The sequence below is a fragment of the Podarcis gaigeae genome (genome assembly GCF_964106915.1).
Source record: "Podarcis gaigeae genome assembly, chromosome: 1".
Lineage (NCBI taxonomy): Eukaryota > Metazoa > Chordata > Lepidosauria > Squamata > Lacertidae > Podarcis > Podarcis gaigeae.
Window position 1 is genome coordinate 116,837,424 of NC_139678.1, and position 17,924 is coordinate 116,855,347.

The 17,924-nt window shown below is 42.5% G+C and overlaps 1 protein-coding gene and 1 long non-coding RNA gene across 2 annotated transcripts in view; both read right to left on the bottom strand.

Moving 5' to 3' along the window:
- The window catches only part of LOC310834033, a 122,670-nt gene that overhangs the window by 1,005 nt on the left and 103,741 nt on the right, over positions 1-17,924 (bottom strand). The window lies entirely within an intron of this gene.
- On the bottom strand, positions 42-16,872 carry LOC310832320 (mitogen-activated protein kinase kinase kinase 20-like). The gene is made up of 5 exons (XM_083714006.1): positions 16,754-16,872; positions 7,536-7,652; positions 5,124-5,198; positions 3,881-4,031; positions 42-1,613 (listed from the first exon to the last, which is right to left on the bottom strand). The coding sequence occupies exons 2-5, from the start codon at positions 7,635-7,637 to the stop codon at positions 931-933; spliced, it is 1,011 nt and encodes a 336-aa protein (XP_083570132.1). The 5' UTR covers positions 7,638-7,652; positions 16,754-16,872; the 3' UTR covers positions 42-930.

A 17,924-nucleotide genomic window follows, 5' to 3' on the forward strand; every position in this document is an offset into this window, starting at 1 on the left:
TTGCCAAAGCCAACAAGAAACATTGTCCAATCCAAAGCATGTTTACTCAGACAAAAGTAACATTTAATGCAGTGGGACTTACTTTCGTGTTCAGGACCACAGTCTTAGAAGACAAATCCCTCCCCAAAGGTACCTCAGTAGAATTATAGCATGTATTAACAGTAGTTTATAAGGCTGGGTACAATTAAAATGCAATTAATAAAAAACATTTGCCATATGTTAATAAATAGTCATACCAAAACAATAAAAAAAATAAAACAAGAGCAATCAAGGCTATTTTTTTCTATTTTGTTTGCTCTTCTCTGCAGAATATACAGTATTAAATTATTTCATGATCGTAAGAATTAGTCGAAAGGAAATATGTGGGGACTGCATCTTTAAATGGAGGACTGGGGTTCCCCCATCACCAGAGAGGAGCCTGAATAGGGTGCAGTGAGCAGATTGGGAGAAACAAATTCAACAGGACAGGATATTGTAATGAGAGCTGCATAAGTAAGGAAAGGATAACCTTTCCAGTCACATTTTTTTTCAGCCATTGTGTTGCGGGTGGGAGGCAGTTGTGTTTTGTGGTCCTATCCCTACAGGATCAGACTGAAACTATGGTTATTTCTTAATTTAACACTTGTGGAAGTATTAAGTTAAAATCATGAGCACCCAACTGGAAGCAAAGAGAACTTGCAGCATGTGACTATTCACAATGCAAACAATAGCATCCTATTCACCAGGCTGCAGTGAGTAGAAACCCCAACAACCCATGCTTGTCGTGGACTTGTGGGTTTGATCTCCATGAGAGGTAGTGTATTCATGTTCAATAGCGCTAGTCTCACATTCATTGTCAGGCGAATCTTTAAAAACACCCCCCACACCTTTCTCTGTAGAAACTAAATGTCCAAAAGAATAAAATAAAACCTATTTCTCAAAAAAAAAACATCAATGGACTTTCTTCTGGCTGGCTCCAGTTCCTTTTGCCTTCTCTTCTCTTTGTTTGCCAACGATATGCCGATGAGACTTTTTCGAATAATCAACTTTGGTCCATCCGCCTTCACCAACTTTGCTTCCCTCTTCCTCTTCTATTTTGGGTTTGCTTTCAGTTTTCAAAGGCATCCCTGGTATCAACCTGGGCTGCTGGGGGTAATGAGGAGACTTCCTGTCATGTGACCTTGATGAGTGTTGACTGTACGTTGGCTGGGAATGCCTGCGGAATTTCTCTGGGTTCTTAGCAGCTGCCTGAGCACCTCCCGAACCCCTTACAAAGCGCCTTCCGCTTCCTGACACACTACGAGAGTCGCCGCTGTGGTAGCTGTGCCTGCTTTTAGTTTTGGACCTGTCTCTTTCCGAAGGGCTATCTGAAGCTGCGCTGGAGGTGCTGCTTCCCTTTGAGTTCAAATGCAGCGATGACAAATACGGTGTGGGAGACGATCCTCTCGAATGACTCAGAGAAGTGATCTGATAGGTTACAGGAACCTGGGTCCGTCTCACGGCGGCAGCGTAGGTGCCTTGGTCCTGAAGGTATGGCAGAAAACCATTAGGACTGTGAGGACGGGAACGTTGGAGAGAAGGGCTGCTGGTCACTCGCCGCAGTTTCAGTGCATTCATCCATTGGGCATCAATACCTGAAAGAAAAACAGAGGGCATCAATTTTGAATTCTAGGTAATGGATTTCCTTCCGAGGAAGCGCCAAAAGAAAGGGCTGTCCATGACTTTGCATAGGTGCCGGTGTCTTGTTATCTGTGGGCTATCTGGCCATGTCACAGTCTGACAGACAGGGCAGGTGGTTCGCAGGTTGGAGAGAGAAAGAGAGAGAGGCTTAGCTCACTTGCAGTTAGTTTCTTTATGAAGGGAAGCAAAACAAAGAATTTACAGAGATTTCTAATGGGTAAGGGACGCGGGTGGCGCTGTGGGTTAAACCACAGAGCCTAGGACTTGCCGATCAGAAGGTCGCGCGGTTCGAATCCCTGCAACGGTGAGCTCAGTCTCTGCGCCTGCCAACCTAGCAGTTTGAAAGCACGTCAATGTGCAAGTAGATAAATAGGCCACGACTGGACCTAATGGTCAGGGGTCCCTTTACCTTTACTAATGGGTAAAACTGTCTAAACGAAGATGCTGTTTGGACTGGTTTGCAGCCCCTCCTTAGCATTCCCTAGCACTCAGTATCAGGCCTCTCTTTCTGTGATTGTTTGTTACGGCGACCTACATGGGACTCCCTCTGTGTCTGCCTGGCTTGCTGTTCGGCAACATGCAGCTACAGCCACCTCGTTCTAGGAGTGGAAGGGGAAGGCAGGCTGTCAGTAGAGAAGCTGTCAGAGGGCGTGGTCTTTCTCCTCTCTATCGTTGCTGCAGATGGTGAAGCTGAGGCTCCAATACTTTGGTCACCTCATGAGAAGAGAAGACTCCCTGGAAAAGACCCTGATGTTGGGAAAGATGGAGGGCACAAGGAGAAGGGGACGACAGAGGACGAGATGGTTGGATAGTGTTCTCGAAGCTACCAGCATGAGTTTGACCAAACTGTGGGAGGCAGTGGAAGACAGAAGTGCCTGGCGTGCTCTGGTCCATGGGGTCATGAAGAGTCGGACACGACCATACAACTAAACAACAACAACAATCGTTGCTGCCAGTGCCTCCATCCAAACTAGGAACCCCATCCCCCTGTCCTGTGCTGGGGCACCTGTCTGCTCCATCTCTTTGCTGTCCCTCAAGCTCCATGCTTCCAGCACTTCCTAGCTTGTCCTCGCCTGTGTGACTGGTGTCCCACCATCAATCGCCAGGTTCGAAATCCTCTTCCTCTGCATCTTCCCTGTGGGGCTCTTGGTTGGGCAGATTCCACCATTCTTCCTCATCCAGCTAGTCCCTGACAGGCCATCAATCAGCCCTTTTCTTATAGCAGGGCTGCCAATGTGCTTGGAGAGCTGTGTTGTTAGCCCTTTTCCTTCCAAGGAGATTGCAGTCACTGAATAATGTCGACGCATGTGTTGAGAACACACTTAGGAAAGTTGGTTCTTTCGGCAGGATTTCGAAGACATGACTTCCATTGCTCAAACAATTCTAATTGTTTATAACTGTGCAATGCCTGCCTATGCACCCTTCGAATTAGGCACATCCTATATACAAATTAGTAGATACAACCGTACACTAAAATACACGACTAAACAGCACACACTTATTTTTAAAGCTCTTCTGCCTTTATTCATTGACTTGACAGACTTCTAGCTGTTTGTACTATCTGCAGTTAAGGGATGAGGGTGGCGCTGTGGGTTAAACCACAGAGCCTAGGACTTGCCGATCAGAAGGTCGGCGGTTCGAATCCCTGCGACGGGGTGAGCTCCTGTTGCTCGGTCCCTGCTCCTGCCAACCTAGCAGTTTGAAAGCATGTTAAAGTGCAAGTAGATAAATAGGTACTACTCCGTCGGGAAGGTAAATGGCATTTCCGTGTGCTGCTCTGGTTCGCCAGAAGCGGCTTAGTCATGCTGGCCACATGACCCGGAAGCTGTACGCCGGCTCTCTCGGCCAATAAAGCGAGATGAGTGCCGCAACCCCAGAGTTGGTCACAACTGGACCTAATGGTCAGGGGTCCCTGTACCTTTAATATCTGCAGTTAAGTTTTTGTCCATTGAAATAAGCTACAAAGTTGATATGTCAGGAAAGTTCTGATCCAATGGATGCTGGAAAACAACTGCAAAGTTCTTAGTAAGTGTGAATATTAGACACATTTCTCTGAGAAAAGGGAATTTTATAGAGATGCCTTCGTTTCTTGTTGAGTGAAAGGGATGAGCTAATGGGAGTGTGTTTTCTGAAACAGATATTAATGTCTTGTTTTGTTTTGTTTACTTATGTCCTTCCTTCAACACTCTGCATCATTAAACTTACTGGAATTTAAACTTACTGGAATTGGATCTACTCCGAGGGTTGCCTTCTGAGTTTGGGAGCGATGTCTGTATTTTAAGCTGTATTGACTTCACCTCATCTTGAAGCTTCACTTTACTCCATTCCACTGGCTGGATATGTCTGGTGGATTTTGGAGTTCTGACAATGCTCTGTTCAACAAGATATTCAGAAGCAAAAAAATAAAGACCCTCATCGCAGTCATGCAGTGTTTGTCCAGACACTGAACTTAGGATTGTGACATTGATGGTACCATAAATTCTCATGCTGAGTTTGTTTAATATCCTCTTTTAATTTGGCTGCAAAGAATTTTTTTCAGTTGTGCAACCAATCTGGCGGCAAATTACGCTTTCTCCCCCCCCCCCATGCCCAAAATAGTGTACTGAACAAGGGCAAGATTTTAATGGCTGCCTTTTAACAGAACCGTTTAGTAATTATGAGATCATGTAGTGCTTCAAGTAAATAATCTTTTCTGCCAGAAGAGGTAGGCACTAAGGAGGTATTGTTGCTGAGGTTCCCTTATGGTAGCTTGCCTATAGTGGCTAGCTCTTTAATCCTGCTGTCAGGCTCTGAGACCTGTGAGGAGCTACAGTCTGAAAGGAACCTAGGGTTATTCTTCCTGTTAATAGAAAGCTACTGTTCTTCACTTCTGAGGCAGGCGAGGTCCAGAATTTTCCTATATCGCTCTCTCACTGCTTGAATGCATGCCACAGGATAGAGCTGAAATTTCAATTATTAGCCTCAGTGTGAAATATCCCATTGGTCTTTAAACACTTTTTTTTTGTAAGTATCCAAAAATCTACTCATACAAAGGCTAATTTCCATCCTATTATACATAGCTAAATTGCTTCTAGGTTTTATTTTATGTTTTCCCTCTTGCCCTTTCCCTTCTCCTGTTGTTCCTCTGCTCTGCTAATTAGCGTTTTGCCAAAAAGGTAAGAAAGATTGTCTGTTCAACAAACACCACCTACACCGACCATTACTCAAAAGGAAGAAAAAAAGAAAGGTATGTGTGTGTATATATATATATTACACTTAAGGGAGCAAGCTTTCCCAGCTAGGAGTCTGGGTGTGATTTCTGAAGATGGCATTCAAATCCGCATGAGAAGTTGGTAGTTTAAAATTAATTACAGTATTTGGCGTTGACTACAGTGGGCACGAAAGTTAAGGCATGTCAACTCCTTATTCTGAAACCCTACAGGCAAAAGGAGCAGGTTGGCTCCCCACCCACCCACAACACTTACCTCATAAGTAACTAAACATTCTACAGTCTGATCGTCTTCTATTCCCACAATCCATTTCTCCATGACAAATGGTGGCTGCAAAATAAAAATAAACGAAAGAAACATTTTTGTTTTCTGCCTCATTGTGCGAATCAACTTCTATGCATCCATCCTCTGTCCTTCAGAAAGAGTGAAAACAAGCAAACACAGAAACTGTGTCAAATGACTAAATAAATACAAAAGTACAAATCTTAGCACATGATGTCTCGTTGGGCCTGCATGTCTTCCATGATTTATTTTCACATTTAGGCATTTCAATTTTTGTCATGCTTTTATTGTTTTCTTTGCAACCAACTGACCGATTCATTTCATGCTGTATACTCATTGCTGGTTAGAAGTTTAGTCATAGGCATATGCCCTTAAAAATAAGTTTACAGTAATATCTCTGCAAATGTCCGCCTCATCTAGTGTCCATTCCGGCGAACGTCCGCAACAAACCCAGAAGTACCGGAGCCAGTTACTTCCGGGTTTGCCACTCGCGTGTGTGCAGACGCAGCGCTTTGCCCTGTGTCCTTTTCGTTTAGTAGCAGCTGGGGCTCCGGAACAGATCCCACTTGCAAAACAAGGTACGACTGTACCAGGCTGCAGAAAACCTGCTTGGACTACTGCAATGCGCTCTACGTGGGGCTACCTTTGAAGGTAACACTAAAATTAATCCAGATTGCAGCAGCTAGACTGGTGACTGGGAGCGGCCGCCGAGACCATATAACACCAGTCCTGAAAAACCTACATTGGCTCCCAGTATGTTTCCGAGCACAGTTCAACATGTTGTTGCTGACCTTTAAAGCCCTAAACGGCCTCGGCCCAGTATACCTGAAGGAGCATCTCCACCCCCATCGTTCAGCCTGGACACTGACGTCCAGTTCCAAGGGCCTTTTGGCGGTTCCCTCACTGTGAGAATTGAAGTTACAGGGAACCAGGCAGAGAGCCTTTTCGGTAGTGGCGCCGGCCCTGTGGAACGCCCTGCCATCAGATGTCAAGGAAATAAACAACTACATGACTTTTAGAAGACATCTGAAGGCAGCCCTGTTTAGGGAAGCTTTTAATGTTTGATGTTTTATCATGTTTTTAATATTCTGTTGGGAGCAACCCAGAGTGGCTGGGGAAACCGAGCCAGATGGGCAGGGTATATATAATAATAATAATAGTATTATTATTAGTATTACTATTATGAATGAGCTCTAATACTAAGGCTTGGGGTCCAGCCTTGCCCAAGCAGAAGGCCATTTGTGCAGCTGGGCTTTTCCCCACCCCTCCTCCTTATTGCAGACCCCTTCCCCTGACAGGCTACATCTTACACACTTTTCAGAAGACCCAACAGGATTTCAAACAATGAACACAACAACCTTTCTCAACCTGGTGCCTTCCAGAAGTTTTGGATTACAGCTCACATCAGCCCCAGCTAGCACAGCCAACAGTCAGGGATGATGGGAGTTGTGGTCAAAAATATCAAGAAGGCACAAGGTTGAGGAAGGCTGGAAGAGGACACAATCAAATAGCAGGTTGAGTCTAGGGCTACTTCCACACCAGGCACTTAGGGTGGAATTGCCATTCTTCAATCACTCCCCGTTTTTATGGGACACCTATAGAATTCCATAAACCACTCTATTGTCACCCTGTATTTTCCTGCAGTTCTTCTGTCTTTGAACTAAACAAATAAAATTTAAAGATAACGGCCTTTCCTAATCATTTCCCCCCCTGAAGAAGCATTTTAGCATTAGTTGAAAGACTGGGTTTAAATAACAAGCAGGCTGATAATATGAAATGAACATTCAGGAAAAACTGCAATTTTTTGAATTGTGTGGAAAACCAGTGGAAAAGCCATTATTATTAGTCCAGAAGCAGTTTTCATAGAATAGCACATTTCTACCATGAATCTGCTGTGGGTTTTTCCCTTCATAAAATGGAATGAACCTGGCCAAACCTCATAAATCCTGGTGATTATAGGCTTGGTTCAAGACACCTTCCCACTAAATATACCTGTTTTATTTCCCCATTTTAATAACATAAATTGCTGCCAAAGGCCAACACTTTATTTTCCCAGCGCACCTTGATGAACACTCTTCTCATTTGGAACTTGTCTGTACATTGTCTGATGTACGATTTACCTTGTTACGGAACCAAGAAATCACACACTTTAATTGTAATATCTTAAGCGTGCCATCGCTTTCCTATTACCATGACTGAAAAGGTAATGTTAACAGGAAAAAAAAATCTATTGTGATACAAATGTGAGAAGGGGTGGGGGGTCTTTAAAAGCTGCCTGCAGAATGAGTTTCTATAGGCACAAAAGTCTGCCGCTGTGGTATTTTAATACCTTTGTTCGAGATCTAAGCAATCATGAAAGCTTCAAGCCCGTAAACAGAACCTTACCTTTGTCATCTTTAAAATCTCTGTGTCAGGTAAGTTAGTGTTAAATGTCACGTCTTTTATGTAAGTTATTGCAATCTCATCCCCATCCATTTCCATGTACATCTTCCATTTACAGTCCTGGCACGGAAAAGAAAATACAGAATATCAAAACTGGACACTGGAGCAATTGTGACTTTTTATTGTCTCCAAGCAAAAAAAATAAAAATCCCAATAAATTGATTTTCTATTATCTTAGGAACTGAATCATCCAAACTCCATTATAATGTGAAATAATCCTTACTTGTCAGAAAGAGGGGTTCTTAAATGGTCCTTATGCCCAAACAACACCAAAAGGTCAGGGGTTTAATCTAAAATTCCTTTAAAAAAAGGTAAAGGTAAAGGACCCCTGACTTAAGTCCAGTCCCAGACGACTCTGGGGTTGCGGTGCTCATCTCGCTTTACAGGCCGAGGGAGCTGGCACTTGTCCGCAGACAGTTTTTCCGGGTGATGTGGCCAGCATGACTAAGCCGCTTCTAGCGCAACGAAACAAACCGCCATGCAACGGAAGCTCACCCCGTCACAGGGATTCGAACCACCAACCTTCTGATCGGCAAGCCCAAGAGGCTCAGTGGTTTAGACCACAGCGCCACCCGCGTCCCCCTGAAATTCCTACCACAGGATAAAAAGACAACCCGCTTTTCAGTAATTTAAAACTTAAACAGGTTGCCTTTCCCGCAGCGTTGCAAAGGGCCACAGTGAAATCTTTTAAATAAACTTCATCTTTCCGAATATGCTTCGTCTCTATATGTACATATAGCTTTAGCTGGCTCACAGCCACAAAGCACAAATTTGGAAGCCTTTCAAGTATTCTGCATCAGCAAGCAGGAAAATGTGGATGGCATGCAGGAAACAAGCAAGTCTTAACAAAACTTAAGGACTTCGGTTCCACATATATGGCAGCCTTTCTCAGCCTGGTGCCCTCCAGCTGTTACTACAGTTCCCATCAGGCTCTGCCACAACAGGGATGCCAACTGGAGCTGATGGTACTTTTAGGGCAAGAGTAGCTGAAGGGAACCAGGTTGAGGAAGTCTGTTATCTGCAAATGTCACCCGAGTTAGAATATTATTTACATTTGCACCTGGAGCATGTTTTCCTAAAAGGATCAGAGAAACCATTTGAACTACGCACATTCAACAGGTGGTCTGTTATTTTGGGAGCAAGTACTGAGGACTGTTTTAATAAGCAGTCTAGGAAAATTCATAGATAAACAGCAAATGGCCTTAAAACAAGGCATTTCAAATTATTTTCCATTTCTCATTAAGTCTTTATTTAATTCATGATTCCATTTCCCAGGAAGGCACCACAGAGTGATTAACAACAACAACAATTAAAAGAATTTCAAATCCAGCAGAGATTAAAAAATATCTTCCCTTCCTTCCTCTCGGCTGTTCAGGGCAACATCATTGGCCATTCCACATTTTATCCCTATCACATAAGGATGTGGTGAATGGGTCAGCCACCCAAGGTGTTTCACTAATAGCCCATCCTGTTTTCATTCACATTTCAGACAATGCTGGTGACAAGTAATTGTAGTCCACTGTTTTCTACGTTGATACCTCATGTTTTTAAAGAACGATTAATAAAGAAGAAAAGGGGGGGGGGGGACCAGAGAGTTGCCACACCAGCAATCTAATGTGGCCAAGGCTTTTGTGCCTTTAATTACCGTATTTTTTGCTCTATAAGACTCATCAGACCACAAGACGCACCTAGTTTTTGGAGGAGGAAAGCAAGAAAAAAAAATTTCTGAATCTCAGAAGCCAGAACAGCAAGAGGGATCGCTGAGCAGTGAAAGCAGCAATCCCTCTTGTTGTTCTGGCTTCTGTGATAGCTGCACAGCCTGCATTCACTCCATAAGACGCACACACATTTCCCCTTACTTTTTAGGAGGGAAAAAGTGAGTCTTATAGAGCAAAAAATACATTTTTTGTGCATCATTCAGGCTTTGGGGGGCTTTTGTGCCTTTAATTACATTTTATTGCCTGTTTTCTGCTGATGATGGAAGTAGGTATTAATGATGACTCAGTTAGGACTGACATTGGGGCAATTAGTTTCTTCAGCATTACTCCTTCATCTGTGATCAACAGGAAGCAATGAAATGAAAAGAAGAAGGAAAGAGGAACCTTTTAATTAACATTAGGAAGGACTTGTGAGAAAACATTACAGAGGGGCCTTGGCCACTGGGAAGGGCATTGATAACACTGTATTAAAAGCTGTAGGTAACCAATGTTTTAAACCTGCTTCCAGCTAATTATAGAAAAGCAACCCCTTAGCATCACTAAAGAGTTCTGTGTGTGAAAACAACTTTAGCGATCTTCTAGCATGGATTCAAACCTAAATGTCCTTAGTCCAAGTGCTACAACCACCACACCAAACCTGCTCTTTTTGTGCACGGTACAAAGAAAAACAGGACATTGAGAATAATTTTTTACTATATAATAATAATAATTTTTTATTTATACCCCGCCCTTCCCGGTTAAGAAAACCGGTCTCAGGGCGGCTAACAACAAATTTAAAACACTTAATTGTAGAAGCAGCATAAAATACAGTATAAAAACATGAATAACAAAAAAATTCAAAGTTCAAAAATCAATTTGGGGGAAATCAATTTAATAAGAATTAGATAGCCACCAGGGCTAGCTGGCGGAATTAGTCCTACTTGGGCCAGTAAGGAGGCCAGGGGAGAATTAGCTGTGGGGTCTCAGAGCGGGTAATCTTCATAAAAGGGGAGGGGGAGGGAAGAGAAGGGAAATAAAAGATCAGGTTGAATTCAAATTAAAGGGCAGGCGGAATAACTCTGTCTTACAGGCCCCACGGAAGGAGGTTAAATCCTGAAGGGCCCTAGTCTCATGGGACAGAGCATTCCACCAGGTTGGAGCCATCACTGAAAAGGCCCTGGCCCTGGTGGAGGATAGTCTGACTTCCTTAGGGATATATACCGTATATCCTTAACAAATGCTAAAATGGCAATGAAAAGACATTCCACATGATTTAACAGGAAAGACCATGTTTTGTATCGAATCCCTGTAAAATGTTCTTATTCCTAAGTCCATGCAGTTGACATAAATATAAAATATTTGGGCTCTTATTCATTATTGTGTTTTCATATGTTTTTGTTTGTTTTAAATCAGTTTCAGCAAAACTTTAAGCAGATGGACCAGTCTTCTTTTTGTATGGGAATAACCCATATTAACTTGTATCACTGTAGTCATGATAATTAGGCATAGCTGCCAGAAAATGACCCCAGCTACTTCATGACTCTCCAGGGGCCTTGCTGCCGTATCTGCCGTCAAGAAAGGCTTTCGACTCTGGTTAGCACTGACCCGTTACTTCTTAAGGAGTTAGCCCAAGGATAAATATTTAGGGGAATCTAAAATTAAGCTAATTGCTGCCAGCATATGACAGAACAGTACCATTTTGGAAGTTTAATATAAGATTACATAATTAACTATATTCAATTTAGACTTGGTTATATGTGTTCACTTTTTAGTCCCCTTGCTTTCCATTTTTATCTTGCGTGCCCTGAAACCCTGCATGTGAGCTCATATATATATATTTTTCCCCTGTACGGTATCTCTACATCAACCTGAAGGGGTACAGTTAGGGTTACTTATTCCTACCCATGGATTAAAAAGGCTACAAACCCACAAGCTTCAATACATCTCGAAACGAAAAGCGGCAGGCTATGGCTACTTGACCCTCAATGGTTTCATGTCGCAGGATGGTCTACTTTACAGTGGCAAAAATGCAGAAATTCAGATACATATAAAATACTGTAACTTGACCTTGCTCTGCAGGAGATGAATATCAGGTAATGGTACAGCGACCATAGTTAATTTTACTGTGCTGGGAAATGGCGCTATCGCTACAAAGAGCTTGGAGCAGAAAGAATGTAAATGTTTTGCAAAGATGTTGTTGAGAATTTGGAAAATGGAAAACAAGTGCTCAGCAGAGTCACTGAATATGTGGTAAGATTAAAAACAAAACAAAATCTACCGTAAGACCTGAAATAATTAAGAGGTTCCCTGTTAAGTTGAAGTTATAGCTCCAGGTACAACCTGAAATATGGGAGTAGCGTAGACTCAGTTGCCAGTGCCCGGGGCAGGCATGCATGCGCTGGGCGGACGGAGCAACCCCACCACCACCAGAGCAAAGTGGGACCATGCTGAGCCACCTGCCCCCTGTTCAGGGGGGAGCCCGGCCGGCCGATACAGCCCTTGGTGCGCAAAGAGGAGCACTGGGCGCTGTGGGCGCATGGTTTACACACCCTCAAGAATTGTGCACCCAGGGGAAGACACAAGATCTACCCACCTTGGAAGAATGGCAGATGAAGGTGATACGACTATATGGGATTGGCAGAAATGGCTGGCAGAATCCGAGACCAGGGAAGAGAGACGGCGGAAGAAGATTGGAAGAAATTTAAGGACTATCTTAGGAAACATTGCAAAATTAATGAATGTTAGAATGATGTTGGTTTAGAAATTAAGTGGTTTTCAGCTGTAATGATTAAGTAAAAAGAAAAGAAAGGTTAAAAATTAAATGAAAATTAAGGGAGAGGATTTGTTGAATTAATAATTAGAAATTGGAATACAGAAAGGGGAGGTATGAGGAGGTCGGGGAAGTAAGCTATAAGAAAATAAGGGAACGAAACTTTACTTGTTTTTAAATAGTTTTTAGTTTTGTATTTTGTTCTTTTATATTTGTTATTTTTTGTGTTTGTGTTTTGTTTTTATTACTGTTTTTTTTTGTATAATTTTTAAAACTTCAATAAATATCTTTTTTTAAAAAAAAAAGAATTGTGCACCCAGGGGCCACGCCCCCTAGCACCGCCCATGCTATGCCCCTGAGCACAGTGCATTCTTAACCATGTTTACTGAGAAGACACTCTGGTTACAATGGGAACTTACCCCCATGTCCGTATAAGGATGGGGAGCCTGTGGCCCTTGAGATGCCGCATTGCAACTCTCCTCATCTTTGACCATTGGTCATACTGGCTAGGCATGACTGGAGTCCAGCAACGACTGGAGGACCACAGCTTCTCCGTTGTATGTTAACACAGACACACCTTCCACGAAAGCATCATACAGCTTATCAGAAATTAAATCTGCCATCCTGTGGCTCCTGGGAAGGTGACCCAGAGGCCTCAGGATACAGCAGGACTCCCTCTCCATTGAATAGAAAGCTCCAACAAGAGAGAAGGAGATCCTGCCTTCCCACTGTTGGAGAAGCTTACTACACCCTGGCTCTGTGGGAATGTTTAGGGATGCGGGGGAGGATATATTGTCTAAGATATCCTATCCCAACTTGTCTTTACAAGTTCAACAAAATCAGCAGAGTTAACATTCCCCTTTTTTTAAACACACAGCAGATAGCCTGCTCAGACTCGTTAGAGTCTCTGTAAATATTTCCTGGTATTTTCCCTGTTTAATCCCTCCGAAAATAAGACGCTACACAGTCTTCCATATAAAACGTTTACTCACAAGTAATCATCTGTTCACACAGAGGTTCCTGTTATGTAGTGAAGTTTCACCCTGGGCCAGCAGGGGGATACTGTATATAGTTTTCACTCAGGTCTGTAGATAGTTTTCACTCAGGTCCACGTCAGTTATTTTAGGCGGGAACTCTGGGCTGTTGTTGCTACAATGTTGACAGCCAGCTGCCTATAAAAGCAGGCCGGCTGAGCTGTTTGCAGTCAGTTCTATTCCAGCTTACAAAATAAAGAGCTACTTGGAGAAATCGCTGTGCCGTCTGCTATGTCAACCCACAACTTAACAGTTCCCAGAAGGCAGACTTAAAAGGTTAGAACATAGTTTAAATGTGGTGACTATCTCCTTATGGGAGAAAGCCCCCCTTTTCTTCTCTTGGCCTGGAGCCAAGGGTGCATCTTAGTAGTGCTGTTGTTAAGATGGCGTCGATAGAGACAAGAGGAGACAAGATGGCCGCCAGCCTGTGGTTCTGGTTCTTTCTACTCCATCTCAAGTTACACATAGGAAGTTTCGTCTCAGTCCTGGAAAGCAGGAAGTTCCGGCTGGAGGACTGAGACAACCTCCATGTCTACTCTAGCAATGTTGTGTTTGACTGCATCTGATTCTTACATCCCACAGGCTCATTGCTGGTAGAGCCAAAGGGGGGAGAGATTGGGGCACGTCCGGGGAGGAAAGGAGAAGGGCTTGGACCCCAAGCCTTCCTGATCACCTCACACCTACACCACCTCTGAGCTAGAGAGAGATTTAGAGAGAGGCTCAGAAGCTACCATAAATCTCTCCTGATTTTTCTCCCCATTGTTTCTATTGGGAGGGAAACAAGTTATTTTAAAGAATAAAATCATGAAAAAGGATGGAGGGGAGAAAGAGGACTTCTCTGCACTGCCGGCAAAAACCCAGAAGGACTTTGTGTAAGGCTGTTCAGTCATCTTCACAGGGCCTACCTCCTACATTAGGACTGCAACCTTAGTCTAAGAAACAACACCCACAAACAACAAAATCACATTGAACAGGGTTTGCTAATTGAAGATCCCCATGGTAAATTTCACATGGAAGAATGAAAGCTACACAGTGGTACCTCGGGTTAAGTACTTAATTCGTTCCAGAGGTCCGTTCTTAACCTGAAACTGTTCTTAACCTGAAGCACCACTTTAGCTAATGGGGCCTCCGCTGCTGCTGCACCGCCGGAGCACAATTTCTGTTCTCATCCTGAAGCAAAGTTCTTAACCCAAGGTACTATTTCTGGGTTAGCAGAGTCTGTAACCTGAAGCGTATGTAACCTGAAGCATATGTAACCTGAGGTACCACTGTATTGTTTTGTTTGTTTTATAGGTTCGCAAAGTTTCCCCATCATTTCTCACAATTCAGACTAAAAAACTGCAGTTGCTACTTAGCAAAAACTATCTGTAAAGCCATGATGTAAAAACCAGGGCATCTCTTACTCTGACAGTTTAAACAGATCTGATAGCCTCATACTATTAAAAGTGGACCAGAAGCAGCGCTGTCCATTAGTTCTTTAGATCCAGAAGAAGGAGCTGTGGGTCGCTAACCCCCTTTGACCCCTGCTTTCCTGTGCCAAAGAACTATTGTGCATAATGATTTCACCCTTCATGAGCTATGAGAGAGAAGAGGTGCAGCAACAGAGATTGGTTGCATTTATTCTCAACGCTAGGCCATGGTTTAGGGCTATGTGGCTGAGCCAGAAGTAGCTCAACTGGAAAAGAAGAAGAAGGTGTTTTTTAAAAAAATAAAAAAAATTCCCAGATTAGCTTTCTGTTCAAAGCAGAGATCATGGTTTAAAACAAACTCTGGCCATTTTCAACACAAGCCAACTTCAAATCATGAGTCATGAAGCGTGCATGTTTAATTAGGCAGAGTTGTTTTATCTCTGGTTCTAATGTAATGTGAAAGCCAAAATCCTCATACTTTGGAGCCAAACAACCCATAAGAGAAGCCCATGAGGAAATGTTGCTTTGCTCAACCTCATCCATGCAGTGGTAAACCGTGGTTTACCGTGTTGTGTGAACGATTATTCGCCTCCCTCACATTATTGTATGTGTTACTAAGATAGGAAGCAGGACACTCCGCAAAGCAGTATTATTTAATTATTTAATATAGACATTTGTACAGTGGCGTAACGTGGGTTGTCAGCACCCGGGGCAAGGCAAGTAATTTGCGCCCCCTAACCCGTGGATTTGCGCCCCCTAACCCTAACCCCCAGATGTTGCGCCCGGTGCGGCCGGCCCCCCCTGCACCCCCCACGCTACGCCACTGCATTTGTATTATATCATTATTTAATACTGAAAGAAGCTAGGGATGTATTATGTCATCTATGAAATCCCATCCTAATTGCCAAAGGTCTCAAGACAGAAGCTTGTAGCAGCAAATTATACATTATGGCAATCTTTAAAATCTGAGGAAGCAATTGTGCAAAGCAATAATAATAAAACACTAAAACCAACGGAAAATTCTGGAGATTTTGAAAGTGGCTGTGGAAGGAGAAAGCAATTATGAAACATTATCCCCTCCACAAATGATCAAATCTGTACTGGTGGTGAGGCTTTAAAAAACTCAAGGTGCTTCCTGAACACGGTGACTTTACCTCACATACATTATCTGAACCCCAGTGTGAAGTCATAGAATTTGGTAAAATAATTACAGTGGTACCTCGGGTTAAGTAATTAATTCGTTCCGGAGGTCCGTTCTTAGCCTGAAACTGTTCTTTACCTGAAGCACCACTTTAGCTAATGAAGCACGATTTCTGCTCTCATCCTGAAGCAAAGTTCTTAACCCGAGGTAATATTTCTGGGGTTAGCGGAGTCTGTAACCTGAAGCGTATGTAACCTGAAGCATATGTAACCCGAGGTACCACTGTAATATTTAATGTTGCAGAAGATTTTTTTGGGGTGTGTTTGTGGGGAGGGATAATCAGTTTTGAAGGAGGCCTATATTCAAAATATGAATTTTATAAATTAGAACATATTATTATTATTTAATTCAAGAGTTACAGCAAACTAAAGGAGAAACAGAAAAGGAAGATAAATGAGAAGAAAAATGGAAGTGCCATCATAGCAGACAACTGGGTATTGAAAAATATAAGATGTGATGTAAGATAAAACAAACATGGGGGAAAGGAAAAGCCTGATCATGCTGGTATTAAAAGTCGTAGCATGTTGATAATTTAAGCTCCCAGTAGCTCCTTTACATTCTCCGCTATTATCTATCTCAGCTGCTGAAACCTGCTGTTTTAAAGGCAATAAGAGTTGGAACTTCTATAGTGTGAGCACCTGGGTTATTTATCATTAAGGCTAACTCTGCTACACTACATTTTATTATGCCCGATTTAAAGGGAGATAACACAAGTATGGTTAATTTGCTTCTCTTCTTTATATATAGTGTCATGACCCACCACTGCTTTGTCCCAGGAGAGAAAGAGAGAGAGAGAGAGAGAGAGAGAGAGAGAGAGAGAAGGAAAGGGAAATAGATAGATTTAATAATAATAATAATAAATAAATAAACGATAAAAACCCTAAAAAAAAGAAACTCTCCCTCAAAATTCCATCAATAACCTCTTGTAGCGTGTTTAGGGTTGCAGGGTCTGGAACTAAGAATGTTTTAATCTCTTTCAGCAAAACAATGTCTCATAATGATGTACAGGACTATTGCTGTACTGATGAAGAATCATACATAATTCAGCACCTTTCACTTGGCACCACTGTGATATCCTCATTAGTAGTGGCTCACGGTGGCTGTCAGATGGTGTCCATGCGAACGCAGGCATTATATTGTCTTTGAGATCTGCAGCTGCTTCCATGACACTGCCAGTATATAAAAACATGACGCCAGTTTGTTTTATTTAGTGCTAAACCTTCCAGTTTGTAAAAACAAGGCTGACACAGAGCCTGACATGAGGCAGTGAAAATAATTAGCTCTCATTTTCTCAGCCTCCTATTTCCTTCTCCCCGCTGTGTTCCCTTTCCACTAAACCACCACATGTCAGTCGAAATGGGAGGCAATTAGTGGGCTCATTTCAGTCCCCACAACTGTGCTGAAAAGAAAGTATTTATGATGGCACAATGAACAGCTGAAAGATTAAATAACATTTGCCTTTTGAAAAGAAAATGACTTCTAGCTAAATGGGCAATTTTTGATTATTCTCAAACAAGCTTAGAGTAGTTTGGTCTTTTTTTTTCCTTTGGGAAAAAAAATACAAGAAAGGAAAATGAGTCATTTTTAGGTGAAAGAATCAAATAAAACTTGACACAGTAATGCAAATAACTGATGTTTTATTGCAAAATATGTAAATGTGTTAGAGCCTTAACAATGGCCCCAGCCTTGGGTCAAGGGAGTCAGTGCCAAGTGGAAACCAGGGAAGAGAGGGGTTGCTAACACAGCAGGGTGTTGTTGTTTTTCATTGGGGGGGGGAAGTGTTTGGGTTTTTAAAAACCCTGGTTTTAGGGAAGAGGTGTTTATTAAAAACGGTAAACAAATGGAGCGAAACATCAGTGTACGTAACTTACGGCTTTTCACTACTACAAAGACTCCAGCAAGATTCAGGAAACCATCCCAAATCGGTCGCGATTTTGGCCAAGGAGAACTGAATCAACCCCTCAAATGTAATTAAAACAGGCAGCGTTTTATTGTAGGGTGGGGTTTTTTTTGTTTGGTTTTTTTATTAAGAAAGAAAGAAATTATGCTTTGCTTGCTGTTCTCTTTGTTTTCAAGTATTGCGAGGTAGAATTTATGCATAATAATGAATTGCTGAGGTACTAGAAATAGATGTTTGTCTCCAGCATTTTGCAAACAGCAGGTTTCAGTGGCTTAGACGGATGGAATTCTAAGACGGGAAATTATATTTCGAAAGGAGCTG

What these genes read in the sequence shown, in the direction of transcription:
- LOC310832320 (XM_083714006.1), bottom strand. Translation starts at nt 7,637, where the DNA reads ATGTACATGGAAATGGATGGGGATGAGATTGCAATAACTTACATAAAA. An exon ending in AGATTTTAAAGATGACAAAG is followed by an intron (nt 5,199 to 7,535) that starts GTAAGGTTCTGT and finishes TTTATTTTGCAG; the next exon opens with CCACCATTTGTCATGGAGAA. An exon ending in TCGGAGTAGATCCAATTCCA is followed by an intron (nt 1,614 to 3,880) that starts GTAAGTTTAAAT and finishes TTTTTCTTTCAG; the next exon opens with GTATTGATGCCCAATGGATG.